Below are 16,555 nucleotides of genomic sequence, written 5' to 3'. Positions count from 1 at the left end.
TCGTGATCGTCTAATATATGGTAGGACTCCTAAGTTGCGTGTAATAACTCAAATTCTTTTTACACTAGAAGGATAAGATTAGCCCATACTAAGTACCAAAAATTATTACATGATGACAAGTAAGACACAAGTAGATTATGATTAATTTATATGAATGTAAATTAGGGTAAAGTATTGTAGAAATTATTTTACATGAAGTACACAAAATAAATATAAGATATGAATAATAGTTTTTTATAAAATGGGGTTAATGTCCCCTACCTACTGGAGACATATTATAGGTATATATATCATCTATAGCATTTCTCCAGCTGAAGCGTGCGACCAAATGAAGTAGATGGCTCAATTCTCATTCTTATAATTGAGTAATTAAGTTCCTTAGAACACTTAGGAGGAGATTCAGAAAAGTGTCTTAACACTTCTGAGTGAGTACCAGTTTAAAGTACTATAAAGACTAAAATAAGGAACACATGATCTCTTGTGTTATTTTGAGTTGCGAGATCTTATTTTACATCAACTTCACTCTCTGTCATCAGGGTGAGGACTGCTTCATTCCTATTTTCGTTCTAGCAAAGAAAGTGGAATTCCTTTGGGATATTCCTATTTGGACCCTTATCATTCGGTCATCTTTTGATACTAATAAGAAATTCACTCATTTAAAGTACAATTCCGTCATATGGCAAGTCCTTGGACTCAATTTACCCTTAAGTAAAAATAAAGTATAGATAGGCCTTAGCCTTAATGAATTATTCAAAAATCCGGAATATAAATTCAAATTGCATGTAATGATACCACGTTCCAAGTATAGCGGACCATCACCTGACTTTGTGTTACACTCAGCCAGTGCTTGAATTGTCCGTTTTCCTGAACAATTCTCCAGTTTCTAATAAAATGAACAGATGGATCTATTGACTCCAACTTGCCATAATCAGTAAATTATACTATCAACAAACTACATTTTGTAGTTTGATTAAAATCTAATCACAAGCTTTCAGTGATAGAGACGAAAACCTACCATAATAAAATGGCCTAAGCGCTGAGAGATGTGAATTTAAAACATAACACTAGCTTTATTTATAAAATTTATACTTCTTTAGATATAAAACAAATATTACTACGTGAGACAGTATGTCTTCCCTTAATAAATTTTAAAATCCCTGTCTAATTTAATATTGTGTTTGCTCAAAATTACTCTATGTAATTAATCTATTCTAAACTCTTAAAAATAATTCTAAATTTGAATATGTCTACCATAGTTACAAATGGACTTATTTCAAGAGCTTTACTAGTTCTGTTATGGTATGGAGTGTCAGAAAATAGCTTAGCCCAAATCCCATTTCGAAAGCTCACTACAAGAGGAAATAAGCATACATAATTTAAATATATAATATCTATAGAGAATAAATAATTACATCATTAGTAAACATTTTTTAGAATGGTTATTTAATGTTAAAGAATGTAGATACAAATTGAGCAAATAGCTCTATAGGTATGAAGAATTAATGGTTAGGGTAAATTGTAAATCAATATGACTCTTTTATGAAGTAAAAGCTTATTCCTAAAATACTAAACGCTCTGAAAAATATACACAAAGAAATCTATTTTTACGTTTACTTTGTAAAATTACACAAAACAAACATATCCTGAAAAATCACACATAAATCACTTAATTCGCAAAGCTCCGTACACTCTGTAACATACATGTAAATAAACATTTCCTAAAAAAAAACACACATAAAATCGCATAATTTCAAAGTTCCGTACGCTCTGTAACATACATGTAAAATAAACATTTCCTAAATAAAACACACATAAAATCACATAATTTCAAAGGTCCGTACGCCTGTAAACGTACATGTAAACAAACATTTCCTAAAAAAAACACACACATATAATCACATAATTTCAAGGTTCCGTACGCCTGTAAACGTACATGTAAATAATCATTTCCTAAAAAAACACACACATATAATCACATAATTTCAAGGTTCCGTACGCCTGTAAACGTACATATAAACGATTCCTGAAAAACACACATTAAAACCAGTTGCTCCAACCATTTTTTGATAAACTGAACATCATTAACCGGCATGCCTGACGCTTTACTATTAGACTTTCCATAAATAACTTTTTGAACTCTTTAATAATATAAACAGATTGATGCAACTGACTCTATCACACTTTAATGAAAATTCACTCACCGATTCAGGACCCCTTCTTCTCGTTCAACAACAAAGTCTATGTCAATCTGACTTACGTTAGTATACTATTACTGCCCTAGCTTTAAAATGGCCATCTGCCTGATTATCACTTCGAATCAAAACACTTATCACTCCTGAAATCACTGATTAACTCGAGAGCTTCGTTGGCATCGTTATACATATCCACCCTCAAGTTGAGCAATGCTAATAAAAAGATTAGTACACAAATTACATTTAAATCAAGGAATTAATGGAACATAATCATTGATACTTTCAATCAAAATTAAATTACTTGTTAGGATATTAATCTATAATTTATGACTTAAATTATTATTACTTACTGTGAGACTTAGTCAATTTGAGCAAGAAAGTCCTATAATATTTATTTAATTAATTATTTATTTATTTATTATGAAAAATGTACATTTAAAGGTCAAATAGTCTTTCTAAACGAGAATAAAATTTAGTTAATCAATCTGTTATTTGTTAAGAAAAATATAATAAGATAAATTAGCTCACCACCCCGCCGAACTTCTCTAAATGTACTTCAATGCACCCTGCTGCTCCCTGCTGCACCCTGTAGACGCTCCCTGCTGCACCCTGCTGCTCCCTGTAGACGCTCCCTGCTGGCTCCAACTCCTGACCGAAGCTCAATGCCTCTCGGCGCGATGGCAGAGCTATGTTTAATTTACCACACAATCCATAGGCTAGGCTCAATGTACGGACGGACAGAGCTTCGCCTTACACGTCTGAATGTTTGAGAATGAATGACCCTTTTGAATTTAAATTAAGATTAAATAAGTAAACACGCACAAATAAATTTCCCGAAATAAATCTAGGACTAGGCTCAATGTACGGACGGACAGAGCTTCGCCTTACACGTTTGAATTTCCGAAATTGAATGACCCCTAAATAAAAAACCACTACTATTTATGGTAAATTTTCTTTTCTGATCGAGGTTTTTCGAAATTCAACCCTATCCCCTTAAATTTATGGTTCATTTTCTTTTACTTCCAAACAGTACACATAGTGCATATCGTGTTCATAGTCCAATCTCTGTCATCACTGTTGGTCATGCGCAGTAAGCTCTTCATTCGCGCATCGCAGCGGTCGGCAACCTTTTTATTAATCAAGTGTTCCATAGTAGTTTTTATAGTTGATGTGTGCCGTAGGTTATTGACCACTGATGTACGGTGTTACCAGCTACAATTTGAATTATCCAATAAAATTTCCGTTCCACTCGTTTCGATGATGATGAAAGGCATTTATTAGAAAATATTATCCATACTATTTTACAAGAGCATATTTAAATAATATTGTAAGGTGTACTCGGGCACTCCCGAATGATGTATAGTGGCGGTTAATTCCGAAAGCTGACTCTTACTACTACGGAATATGAGTGATTTTACAATGATTTTCGGAATTTCCCGATATCCCGAATTACCCGAATAAACCCCACATTATTAATTATTCAAAGTATACTTTACACTAATTAAAGTTGCTTAGTGAGTTTTTTTCTTTAAATTGATCTCTTCGATTTCTAATGATAAATCTGTCCTCCTTTAATTACTCATTTAGCTATCTTTAATTTTGTATTATGAACTTTTTCTTAAAAATAAAGAATGTTTATTAATATAATTAGCTAATTTATACTACAGCCTTTGTATATTTCCTAATATTCTACTGCTTATTCAGAAAATACTCTTGAGCCTGGAACATTCATCCTTGCCCACTTTCCACTAAATAATAGTACTTGTCTATTATTTCCTTTTACATTATTTTATTTTGTTTTAATTTCAATGTAATTAAAATGACAAAATATATAAAAACCCTTATGATACTTTACCATTTCAAATTTCTCATTCTCCCGTCGTTCGGCATAAATCCCCCGACTTTTCGAGTAATCTTCCGACCCCTGGTATCCCCAACTCCCATAGCAACGACCTTGACCTAATTTCCTCGGAGCGCACCTGGTCTCCAAGGTCACATTCCATTCAAGCTTTTTGATTATGTTAATTTTATAGCAATGTTTTATGTTTTAAAATTATCTTGACTTATTTAATTGCGAATGTATATATTCAATATTAACATATGTTTAATTGTATTTGTTATATATATATATATATATTATAGTTTATACTTGTACGGGAGCCCGTGAACCGTTACAGTTTGTCACCTAGCTCTATTGCTTGAAAATATCTTTGAAGTGAAGGCAATTATTGGGACAGTATCCAGCACTGGAATTTTTTAACCGCCTTCATACGTAAAATTATCTACCGAGAGGGATTTTGTTAGAATGAGTCGGTGGTATATCTTTGGCCTTCTAATGTAGATGCGGCCCTATCAGTTAAGCGTCTACGTGAGTAAAATGTGCCCGAAGCCTAATTTACTTGAAACCGGAGTATGCAAAATTCAAATATTATTTCTGTAGATAAGCTCACTACACGTTATAGTAGTTATGATACTAAATGAAGTCATTCGTTGGATGGAAGTAAATTCGAAATTCTATAATAGGTATATGTTTGTTTAGTTTCCCCATTCAAATGTCAGTTTATGATCAAACACATCGATCCGATTCGGATGGCATTGGCTACCCAATATTTCCGTTCGGCGTAGCTACGTCGCCAGGAAATTACTTTGCATGTTCGCAAAGAGCTTTCTGATTGAGTGATTCGCAATGATCAAAACTTGAACTTAATAGAGGATAAAATTGGGTACGCTGGAAATGGGTCCCATATTTGATAGAAATCGGTAGCAATAAACACTGATATCTATATGTATAAATGCCTACATCCTCACCAACGCTGCCAACGCAGAACCTAAACTACAAAAGCTAGAAAGTTGAAATGACATTTATGTCCTGTAAAAGAAATAATATGTGATTTTGAAAAATGCAACACGTTCCACTAAGTGGGTTAAAAAGAGGATAAAAGATTGTACCGTGATACAAGTTTTATTTTAGGATAGGAATTTCAAAGTTCGTAAAAAGGCATTTAATTAAGAAAACGAGAAAAGTTATTTCAGCGTTTTTGAACATTCATCCTCTAAGGTGGTGAAAAAACGGTTGAAGGTTAGCTAGCGTTAGCCTACGTATTTTTTTGAGCGATCGACTTGAAACTTTTGGGTAAGGCACAATATTAGAAAATAAGAATGTAATTTCAACGTTCATGAAAACTCATCCCTTGAGGCTGTGGAAAGGGGGTTGAAAATTTGTACCGGGACCGAAAATTAATTTAAGTGAGGGATAATGCACATTTGCATAATTCATTTTCAAAACAGTGATATTACGTAAATAATGCTATGAATTAAATTCCTAGATGTACAGGAATATACTCGCAATTCGTTTTATGTTTGAGTTTAAGCAGTTTTAGTAACAAGTGCATAACTATTTAATTAAAGGTTTCTTCGTACACATATTTTGATTCTCGCTTTACTGAACAAATTCGATTTCATTAATGAAATTTAAATCTGAGCACAGGGTTAACAGGGGAATATAAGTCACTTTTGTGACGTTTAGGTACGTTATTTATGTATTCCGAATGTGTCACATTTGGAAATGTTTTATTTTTACGGCTTCACCCAACGAGTCACATAATTATGATTTATGAATTTATGCTAAACGGGTGAAAATTAAATCGTTTTATGTATGCTCCTATTCAGGAACTCCGATCAAAGTATGAGCAGAGGGTGGAGGCTCTACTCGCAGAGAACAACAAATTGAAATTAGATTTAGCCAGATCTAATGGAGCTGGGACTGGGACGTCTACGGAAACGCCGAAATAATTACACAAGGACTTAACAAGACTTAATAAATTTTCTAAAGTATTACCTATTTAATACGTGTTCATACATTAACTGCCAGCGACTCGCTAGGGGAATTCACTGTTCGTAGGCGCTTTTCGCTACATACAGTTTTTCCCGTGTTATCGGCTACGCTCGTAGCGCGTAGCTCGCGCTGGCACTGAATGTGTTAAAGATTATACTTTTTGTACTTTACGTGAATTTTGATAAAATAAATAATTTGTAGAAATAATTGTTTTTTTTTTTATGTTTCGAAGCTCGAAGGCAAAACACAGAAAGGTACAAAAACAGCGCCATTAAACTAAATCGGCTCAGTGAGCCTTGGATGGGAATGTGGCAAGAGACAAATTAACAACACCTAACTGCGGGATTTCATTCATTCATGCGTTGTTAGGAACACATGATTACACAAACCGCCGTTTTGTCAAAGCATTGACCAGTTTGTCGAGCCGCGTTCGGCATTATTTGTTACATGACGAGGCGTCTCGTTTGACGCGTAGCAGCGAGTGAGCACATTGTCCCGCTTGTTATTAATTTTCACAGGCCATGATAAATGACGTAAAATGAAACGGCACATTGTTAGAACGACCTTTTTCTTTAGGAAAATACCAAAAGGTTGAAGATTGCGCAATCTTTACGTACTATATAGACATAGGTACCTACATATTTTGCGAGTAAGACAGTCGCGCAGATTTTACCGTTGTTAGAATAAGTGTGAAATTTTGCCAATGCCAAAAAAACCAGCGGAGAACATTGCTTGCTTGCATTGCTTATTAGATTAATTATTAAATAATATCAAGGACTACCACTTTTAGGGTATCTTTTATATAATACAAATCCTTTTTATATTGTGAAAACAAAAGGTCTTGTACCCAGTTCCAACCTAGTTCTACATTAAGTGGGTATTTCAGCGGTGACATCTAGATTATTGAATAGGTAGTTAAATAATCTAGTGCTGCAAACTTCAAGATGTTTTAATTGGATATAGCTTTACTTACGACTTGTAGTAGCAATTAGCAGTGTTTGCCCTTGTGTCGCTGAGCAAGTTTAACCTCATTAAGTGGACTCAAGTCGGCCTGATTACTGTTTGATCGGTTTCAATAGCACGGGAGGTAACCACGTCTTGATAGATGCATCTTGTATGTTGATGAAAGCGAAGCAAAAAAGTAGGCTTATTCTGATTATAATTAGTGCTCATAAATTTGATCTGGATTTGTTATGGATAAGATCTGTCAGCAATCAACAGTAACATTTCTTCAACCAGATGTCACTGTTGACGGCTGACAAATCATATCCATAACAAATTCGTAACAAGTTACTACAATCAGAATAAGTCTCAAGGTATTGTTACATAATACCTCTAGGTATGTATATAGGAAATTTGATCGCATTTATCTTATCACGCCTCGGTTTATAATAATTGGACCGACACGATGCGTCGCGTCAATTTTGCATTTCATCAAGTATCTAAACATCGTTGCCACGAAAATAAACAATAAAGTTAAAAAGTATTTTTTTTTATACTTAAACAATTTTTTTTTTAATTTTTGGTCATAAACGTATAATTAACACGCTATGTAGGTATTAGCTCTTAAATGTGGGCATATATTATATTAATTTACTACCTTTGGTAGCTTTGAGTGATTCAGTTTCTGAAGACGCCATGGTCACTATAGTGACTATAGCTATAGCTATAGCCACTTTCCCAAATTTTATCCTCTATTCTAATCGATTACTTATCACTGTCCCCAGCTCCCAACGCAATCGAACTTCGCAGACAATAGGGGTACAAATCTAGCGAGCCGGGTTAATTGGTCCTCAAGTCTTAGTTGCAGGCTCTTTGCCAACGCGGGTTGAACACGTTTACATTATAGTTTGGTGCTTTGGGGTAATTGTGGACGCCGGATGAGACCTATCCAAAGTATCCAATGACACACCATGGGGTCCGTGGTCCTAGTGGAGAAAAAAGCGGCCAAGTGCGAGTCGGACTCGCCCATGAAGGGTTCCGTATTTAGGGGATTTATGACGTATTAAAAAAAACTACTTACTAGATCTTGTTCAAACCAATTTTCGGTGGAAGTTTGCATGGTAATGTACAACATATATTTTTTTTAGTTTTATCATTCTCTTATTTTAGAAGTTACAGGGGGGGGGGGACACACACACATTTTACCACTTTGGAAATGTCTCTCGCGCAAACTATTCAGTTTAGAAAAAAATGATATTAGAAACCTCAATATCATTTTTGAAGACCTATCCATAGATACCCCACACGTATGGGTTTGATGAAAAAGAATTTTTTGAGTTTCAGTTCTAAGTATGGGGAACCGATAAAAAAAAAAATTTTTTTTTTCTATTTTTGTGTGAAAATCTTAATGCGGTTCACAGAATACATCTACTTACCAAGTATCTACAGTATAGTTCTTATAGTTTCGGAATAAAGTGGCCGTGACATACGGACGGACAGACGGACAAACAGACAGACAGACATGACGAATCTATAAGGGTTCCGTTTTTTGCCATTTGGCTACGGAACCCTAAAAATATCCCCATTTTACGTGTACGGGTTTTTAATATTGCCATTTTATCGGCGTGAATGTTATAAAATTATATCCATTATCCATGCCAAGTTATTATTATTATTAACGAGTTTTCGAATTAGTTATGGTTGTTAGGCGTGGTTGAGCAGTATTCAATATTGTAGGCCTGTGAAACATAGTTTGACGATAAGGATAATATAATCAAAATATAATTATTCGGAAGAAGAGTTCGGTATTCTTTCCAAGGACATATTTTGCTACACCTTATACATATAGGTACATATATATTTTCCATGGACATATTTTTCTACATCTTATACCTACATACAGGGTGGTACTTTACTATAATCTTTGCTGAAAGTATATTGTTATCTAATTAATTTTCAATCAATTTATTATCATTTTAAAGCTAGGTTAAGGAAAACAAAAAGACATTAAAAATTAATCATTTTACTATAGGTGACAACCCTAACTGCCACTGTAAAGGACCCCGTACCATAAGTATGGAAAATGTGGTTTCAGTTAAATATTCTGAGATTTTGATATAATATAGATTTTAACGTCCTGAACAAAAGTCTCTATGGGGGCTACCACTGTTGCCGAGTCCCTTTCAGAGTTACGACTGATTTTGTATCAGATAGTAAATCATTAATTAGATGCAATTACCAACTATATATTTAAACAATTGACATTAGATTGAACCTATATTGCGATTTGACGAAAGATAAAGTGACTGCAATGTCAACTTCAAACGTGCGTCATGTGCACTTCGTAGATTATTAATAAATAACATAATATTTATTGATAATAATGTGAATATATACCGAATAAGATTATTTATGTAAGGTTTAGATGTAAGATTTACAAATAGGTAAGAGTAAAGTAGAATGGCGTTACTATTAGTTAGAGGACATTGCTTTGTCTGCAATAATGCCTATGTTCCTCGTGCTTTGCGGCGGATACCGGAAAATAACGAAGAAAAAATTCAGATGGCGATTTCATACAGAGAAAGTATGAACAATATCCCGGCTGAATTTATCAATGAGTCCCGTGTATGTATTAACTGTGACCGATTGCTAAATACAGAGTTGGAGGAGCTGCGTCGCGATGATTGTATTGCTTTAAACGTACTGAGGCAAAGGTCGAGCAATACTTGCATGATTTGCAACTCACGAGAAAACCATCCCCGGTTGAACCTCAATGCAAGAACAAACGTCTTCATTGAATTAAACATTTATGTACCCGCATCAGCTCGATGTTGTGTTGGACACTTGGACATTTCCGGGCTACTACTTTTAGAATTGAAGCCCACGTTACTATTTGTTAAACGACGTTATCGACTTGCGGGCCATGAATTGAGTTCATTCCTACACACGTTACGTAAGCAAAAAAAAAGTGATGATTTTGACGTAGACAACATCTCAGAAGAAGATTTCAGTATAATATCTCCCGTAACAAAACAGCAATTTCAAGACATGTTGCAGTATTGTGTGCCGATTAACGACGACGGGCCTAACCGCAATGTCACAGAAAAAAAATTATTGATGTTCTTGGTGAAAATGTGTCAAGGACTCTCTGATGATTTCCTAAAAGTTCTTTTCAAATACAATTCCAGTGCCAGGACTATTGGTTGTTGTGCTCATGTTGCCAGTGTGGTATGGTACCTTGGTTATGCACGTCATCAAGAAAACGTGAAATACCCAAGTACTGCATTATTAAACCACATACTTGATTGTGCGAACAGAAATCCTTGATAAACCGAGTTTTAAAGTGTACATGTGTATCTATCAAAAGTATGTAAATATATGTAGATAAGATTGAACGAGTAACACTATTTTCTTTCATTTTATCCGTTTGGTAGTTTGTTTTGTCTGGTACAATCTACTGTAAAAATATGGGTGCATTAAAATGCACAAAAAAATGTTCCAATGATTTGTATGTCGTTGTAATAAGAACTTCTCAAAACATTTATCAAACGATTTATTTTTCACTAGAAAAAGACGCTGGAAGTGTCATATTACATTACTGATATTACTGTCACTGTGACAAGGTGCGAATTAGTAGTTAGTACTAGTCTATTTCCTTGAGGGTACAAAATAAGTCGTAACTCTGAAAGGGACTCGGCAACAGTGGTAGCCCCCATAGAGACTTTTGTTCAGGACGATAAAATCTATATTATATCAAAATCTCAGAATATTTAACTGAAACCACATTTTCCATACTTATGGTACGGGGTCCTTTACTGTTTACATTTGCACAGTATGACAGATGTCACTGACTTCACATACCTAGAATACAAATTTACACTATTTACATGCGCTGTTCAAAAGTACCGCCATGTCTGATTATGCACGCTGCTGCCCGTGCTCGCGTATGTCGGTGTACCTGCGACAACATTTGGGTGCGGATGTTTCTCCTACGGAGAGTTTCAAAGGCAACCGTAAGCCTATGTCTCATCTCTTCTGCGGTGTTACACTCTTCTTTGAACACCATATCTTTTAAAGTACCCCACAGAAAGAAATCGAGCGGCGTTAGGTCCGGAGACCTAGCTGGCCAACCGCGTGGTCCAACCTTTCCAAAAGCCACCGGCAATATGCTTCCCGGACAGGACAGTCTCTTGGAAGCAAAGCCTGAACCCTTTGAATTTTGTACGGGTGACGGCCGGCACGTTTTAATATTCGTAGTATTTTTGTATGATTCGTTCCAAAATGTTGGCCCGCCTGTCTCGAACTTGCCCTTGGATTTCGATCGAAGTATTGCAGTACCCTCTCTTCGAATCGTACAGCATGCTGCACAACGCGTCCACCGCGTTGGTCATCCTGCCCCGTTCGTGGTACGATGTTTCTATTGTTGGTAACACGATCAATAGCACGCAAAATTGTCATATGCGCTGTTGGATGGGGTCACCACCCCTGTACCTGTTTCGGAACTGGCGTAAGGCTTCAGCGGCATTGTAATTGCACTCTGCGTACAAAAAAAGCAAATTTAAATAACCTCTAGCATTCAATTGAGGCATTTTGAAAATTTGTAACACGATATGAGATTTTTGCCAATGACACAACGTCAAATTGTATTCAATCAATCGTCAAGCACTTTTAACTGGCCAGTATGATTAATAAGTCTTAAAAAGTTTCGTCGCTACATGATAGCTTTGTTACTCTCTTAAATATTCTTAGCGAAGATATTGCACTATTAAAACATCAGATTAACTTACCGATGGACAGTTACTAGAAAATAAAGAGACAGTATGATTTTCTTTGTCTGTAGTTGAAATGAGTAACTTCTTTGCTAAACTTTGGTTGGTTTAACCTTCTTGTTTATTATTTGTGATCGGCAATCTAGGCCTGTCAATTCCTACATTTATTTAGCAGTGACATGTAATTGTCATTTTTTTTTCATTTTTGCTACAAAAGGCCATTAAACTTATTTTCTTGACGTCATCGCCCGATCAACTTGCTAGGGTTGAAACAAGTGGATTTTTGCACTAAAGTTTAACCGGCTTTATCTCGTAAATAGTAAAGAATATGAACATAGTTAATTGGGAAAATATAAAGCTATTAGGTCGAACAATTCCCCGTTTTTGTAAAAGTTTTTCGTTCTGTTCCACCCTGTATACAATTATAGATATATGTATATACCTACCTACATACATATTCCATTGATGTCGACGTCTTTTATTTCGATGCGCAGTACTGGTATTTAGGCAAGCGAGGCGTAATGTGTGTGGTGGGTGTAACATTGTAAAATAATACGGTACAACAGTTATTTTTTTTGCATATTTGCATTTTTTTATCGGAAGGCCAACATGCAGTCGCGATGGTTGTATTGTATAATATGTAAATTTCGTTTTTGTGGTGAAATATTTACTCGGCTTTCATGGAAATGCCGCGTTCCAACATTTGCAGCAGCAAGTAAATCTTTAACCGAGTTACATACATTAAACTGATTAAAATGACCGAGATGGAGTATTGTACTATCGCCTACACTGTTAACTGACAGTTCATAAACCTTATTACAAAAGGCATAAGGTCCACCGATGGACAGTTAAGAGTGTTACTGTTTGTACTGAACGTACTTAGTAATATTCTTGGGACATTAATTAGGTAGTAATATAAAAAAAATAGAATTTCTATTTTCACTGCGTATATTTGTATATAATTATATATATTCAAAACTTGAATCACTTCCTGGTATCTGATTCAGTGGAAATGGAGTACATCCGTTATTCCAATGGCAATGCAATAATATGCTAACTAAAGGTGCTGACTTGATGACTCAGTCGGAAGGTAGCCAAAGAAACTCCTCGATGGAAAAAAAACACATTTAAGGTTAGGCTCATTAGGAAGGTCTCGAGAGAGAAGATAGACATGCAAATGAGAAGAAGGATAGTCAGCAATAAAAATATGTCACAAAAAATTCACAGTAACTTGTTTAAGTTTACAATTTATACCTACCTACAGTAAATCACTACATAGTATAAAACAAGGTATATGAGTAGAAATCACTTTCTGCTAATCTATTCCCAATCCACTATAAATTGCATGGATCTTTTTTAATTCGAGAGTGAATAGACATTTTTAGGTAAGCATGTTCCATCCTAGACTGCATCGGCACTTACCATCAGGTGAGATTGTGGTCAAATGCTTACCTATTTCTAATAAAATAAAATAAAAAGTCGCTTCCCGCTGTCAGTCTGTCCCTATGTATGCTTAGATCTTGAAAACTACGCAACGGATTTTGATGCGGTTTTTTTTAAAGATAGAGTGATTCAAGAGGAAGGTTTATGTATAATTTGTTAACCAGTACGTAGCCGGGGCGCGTCGCTAAAAAAAAATTATCTCAAATCGGACCATGGGTCTCGGAGTAACCGGTGAATATACATAAAAAAAATAGCCGCAACTAAAAACAGAACTCCTTCGGGTAAAGAAGTCGGTTAAAAAATAAGTATGAGTCGGTCATTAAAAGGAAACGTAGGTTACGTAACGTATGCCAAGATACAAATACATATGTCAATTGCCCAACAATTTGGTGTCAAATTATTATAAGGCTTCAGGTCACTTCGGGTCTTTTGCTAGCTTGTCGTGGTTCTAGAATCTAGAATCCATTTTCACAGTCAAATTCAACCTCTAAGCTGATTAATTACTAATTAGCATAGTAATCTATAATATATGATATTACTATCCTACTTGGTATGCAAATTTGATTCAGACTATCGTTGCAGTTTAGATTAGCATATTAGATCTACTCGTAATTCCGTCTTGCTTGACGATCTTGCCGGACTCCTGGCTCGTGACGGGATGATACGAGTAATTGAGTAACTTGCCCTTATACCCTGCCATGCGACTCACAGACACTCTCCTTATTATTTTATAGATAAATAGTCGGTTAAAAATTAATTTACCTACTTTAAACTTTACCGCATGGCGTAAGGTAAATTAGTGTTATCTAAAACTATTTGAGACGAATTCGACTTATTTCAACGAAAATTCATCAACGATGGATCGTCATCGTCATGTCACGAAATGAGGCATATAACGACCTGCCAAAAATAAAACAAACTGTATCTCCGTTGAAATATTCTAACACATTTTGAGTTACTTGTCAGCACAGTGCCGGCAGCGGTCGCAACCACCTTAATGAGATTCAGCGGCAGCAGAGCGTGCGCAACGTTCACCCGAGCTCAAAGACTACACGGTTACTGGTATTTATTAAGTACATACTTACAAAGTTACATATAGGCATTTTTATTATAGACGAATTTATTTGAAATACATTTTGCTATGTCTGATGTGAACAATTCCTGGAATTGACGCGTGTCGGCTGTGTGCCTTATAATATCTCGGTCGATCGCGTCGCCGCCGTCTCGTGTCACACCTGAATACACTTCTTATTCAGCGATCTAAGCACTCAACTATAGATTTCGCGACAATTCAGATTTCGCTATAAAAAAGCTATAAAGATGAAAGAAGTTTTATTTGAAGTGAAAACTTCTTTAGCGGCGCTGGGCACTTTTTGAGGTGGGGAAAAAATGATAAACTCGAGACAGCATAAGTGTAAGGCCTGAGTGGACGCTCGAAGCGGAGCGTTCGGCGGGGCGTGCAGCGTGGCGTCGGGATCACAAGTGATTTGAGCAGCGTCCACTAAGGCCGCTACTACCTATACGCTTGCATTTGTTTAACATGCACGCCGCACGCCCCGCCCCGCTGCACGCCCAACACGAGCGTCCACTCAGGCCTTACACTAAAGCGATCACGTGACCGTAAGCCCCGTAAGGTGGCCACTCACAATTTAAATGGCATTTAAATCAATAAAGAAAAACTCAATGTTATTTGACATTTATGCTGCGGACTCCTTTTCAGTATGCAAATAAACATGTCAATGAAAAAGTGTGATCTTATTTGAGAATGATAATAATATATAATAAATAAATAGAATACCTCCGCTAAACGTATGTATCGTGTTACCGGGCGTCGGTAACATAGTGGGGTGAGTTTTCACTTCTATCGGCACTCCCGGAGTGTAACCGTTGTTGCTTGTTTTTTTTTTGAAATCGTCTATCTAACTAAAGTATGTCACGAAAGTTTTTATGGATTTAATTTCGGTGCTGCAAAACAGTAGAAACTGTGACTCGTCAATACAGCTAAATACTTCGTTGAGTACGTAAATCGAATAAGCAAAATGGACAATATGGTAATTACATCCCATCTGCGAAATACTTGAGTCAAAGTCCAGTCTAAAGGGGCCCACTGATTACCAGTCCGCCGGACGATATATCGGCCTGTCAGTTAGAACAAAAAGTTGACAGTTCCGAACAACTGACATGCCGATATCGTCTGGCCGACTGGTAATCAGTGGGCCCCTTAAAGTACAGCCGATTTCGTGTAAATAGTGCCCATATTTTTGGAGTAGCAAGAAAGCACTTAAATGAACGACTTATTTCCTCAAAAGAGTCGTTGCTATCATAAATTTACGAGACTTTTTAAGATGTCCCAGTAAAGATAAAAATCTTTGTACGTTTTGAAACATTTGCAGAATTGTAATATCTACCGAAAGCGGCGTGGGAAATACAAGTATAATAACGTCCCGCGGAAAGTTGCACCTGGGTAACTTTGGCGGTATTTCACTTCCTGGGGGCTCAGCACGGTTCCATTTTTATCGACTATCACTATGCCCGTCACTTTCGCACTTACATACTTGTTAGAACGTGACAGGCATGGTGATAAACGATAAAAATGCGACCGTGCTACTAGGGCTGGCTTGCGTTTTAATTTATCTAAAACTTTAAATTCCGCTATTGTTATCACGCTTTAGTGGGCAATTTCACGCAAAAAGTAGACTAGCAAAATATAGGTATGTAAATATTTTCACCACACCGGCTTGTAAAAAAGACTTTCTTTGTTCTTCAAAAACTGACGAGAAAGATGCATTTTATCCACAAGTGTCAAAGTAATTTGATGCAAATTTTGAGTGATTTCCTTTGCTGGCTGGAGGATAAGTATTTCATAGCAGTCATTTGGATTTGATTTGTAACGTTTTATAGTTACTATTTGTATTTGGTATGCGTCGGTGTGGTGAAATTTTTTGTGTTTGACTCGGAAACAAAAGGCTTGTTTAGTCCTGGTTCAAATTTGGAATCATTCGCTTGTTCGGGTATCAATATCGTGCTACTTCGTGCTACGAAAAGTTAAATAAAAACTTTGTAAAATAAATAAAAATTTTTTAGCACATTTCCAATTTTTGTCAGTGTGTTGACACAAATTGGAGAAGTGCTAAAAAATGTTGACTGTTTTGTTTGTAGTGTGTTTTGCTTCAACAATTGTGTTTATCGCATTTTTTTTTGCTGGTGCCTTATTTTTAACACTACTGGGTACAAATCCAGTTGTAATTTATTCTCTTTGTAATTTTTTGTTTACGGTGTACCTACTGTACCTAACTATGCAGTCATGTATGAGATTGGGTGGTCCCGTTTCCGGTCTACAGTAAGTAAGTAAAGGATCAAACGTGGATTCGCTT

The 16,555-nt window shown here is 35.9% G+C and overlaps 1 protein-coding gene across 2 annotated transcripts in view; it reads left to right on the top strand.

The window, feature by feature from the left end:
* LOC134659656 (epidermal growth factor receptor substrate 15 homolog) overlaps nt 1-6,003 on the top strand; it is a 38,925-nt gene extending 32,922 nt beyond the window's left edge. For both annotated transcript variants that reach the window (XM_063515335.1, XM_063515344.1), the window contains exon 8: nt 5,862-6,003. In XM_063515335.1, coding sequence (XP_063371405.1) covers nt 5,862-5,984 — 123 coding nt within the window. In that variant the 3' untranslated portion in view covers nt 5,985-6,003. The remainder of the gene's footprint in view (nt 1-5,861) is intronic.
* Nucleotides 6,004-16,555: the final 10,552 nt, after the last annotated feature.

Source organism: Cydia amplana, chromosome 2, assembly GCF_948474715.1.
Source record: "Cydia amplana chromosome 2, ilCydAmpl1.1, whole genome shotgun sequence".
Classification (NCBI taxonomy): Eukaryota; Metazoa; Arthropoda; class Insecta; order Lepidoptera; family Tortricidae; genus Cydia; species Cydia amplana.
Note: the sequence above shows the minus strand (reverse complement) of the source record. Positions and strands in the feature narration are given on the sequence as shown.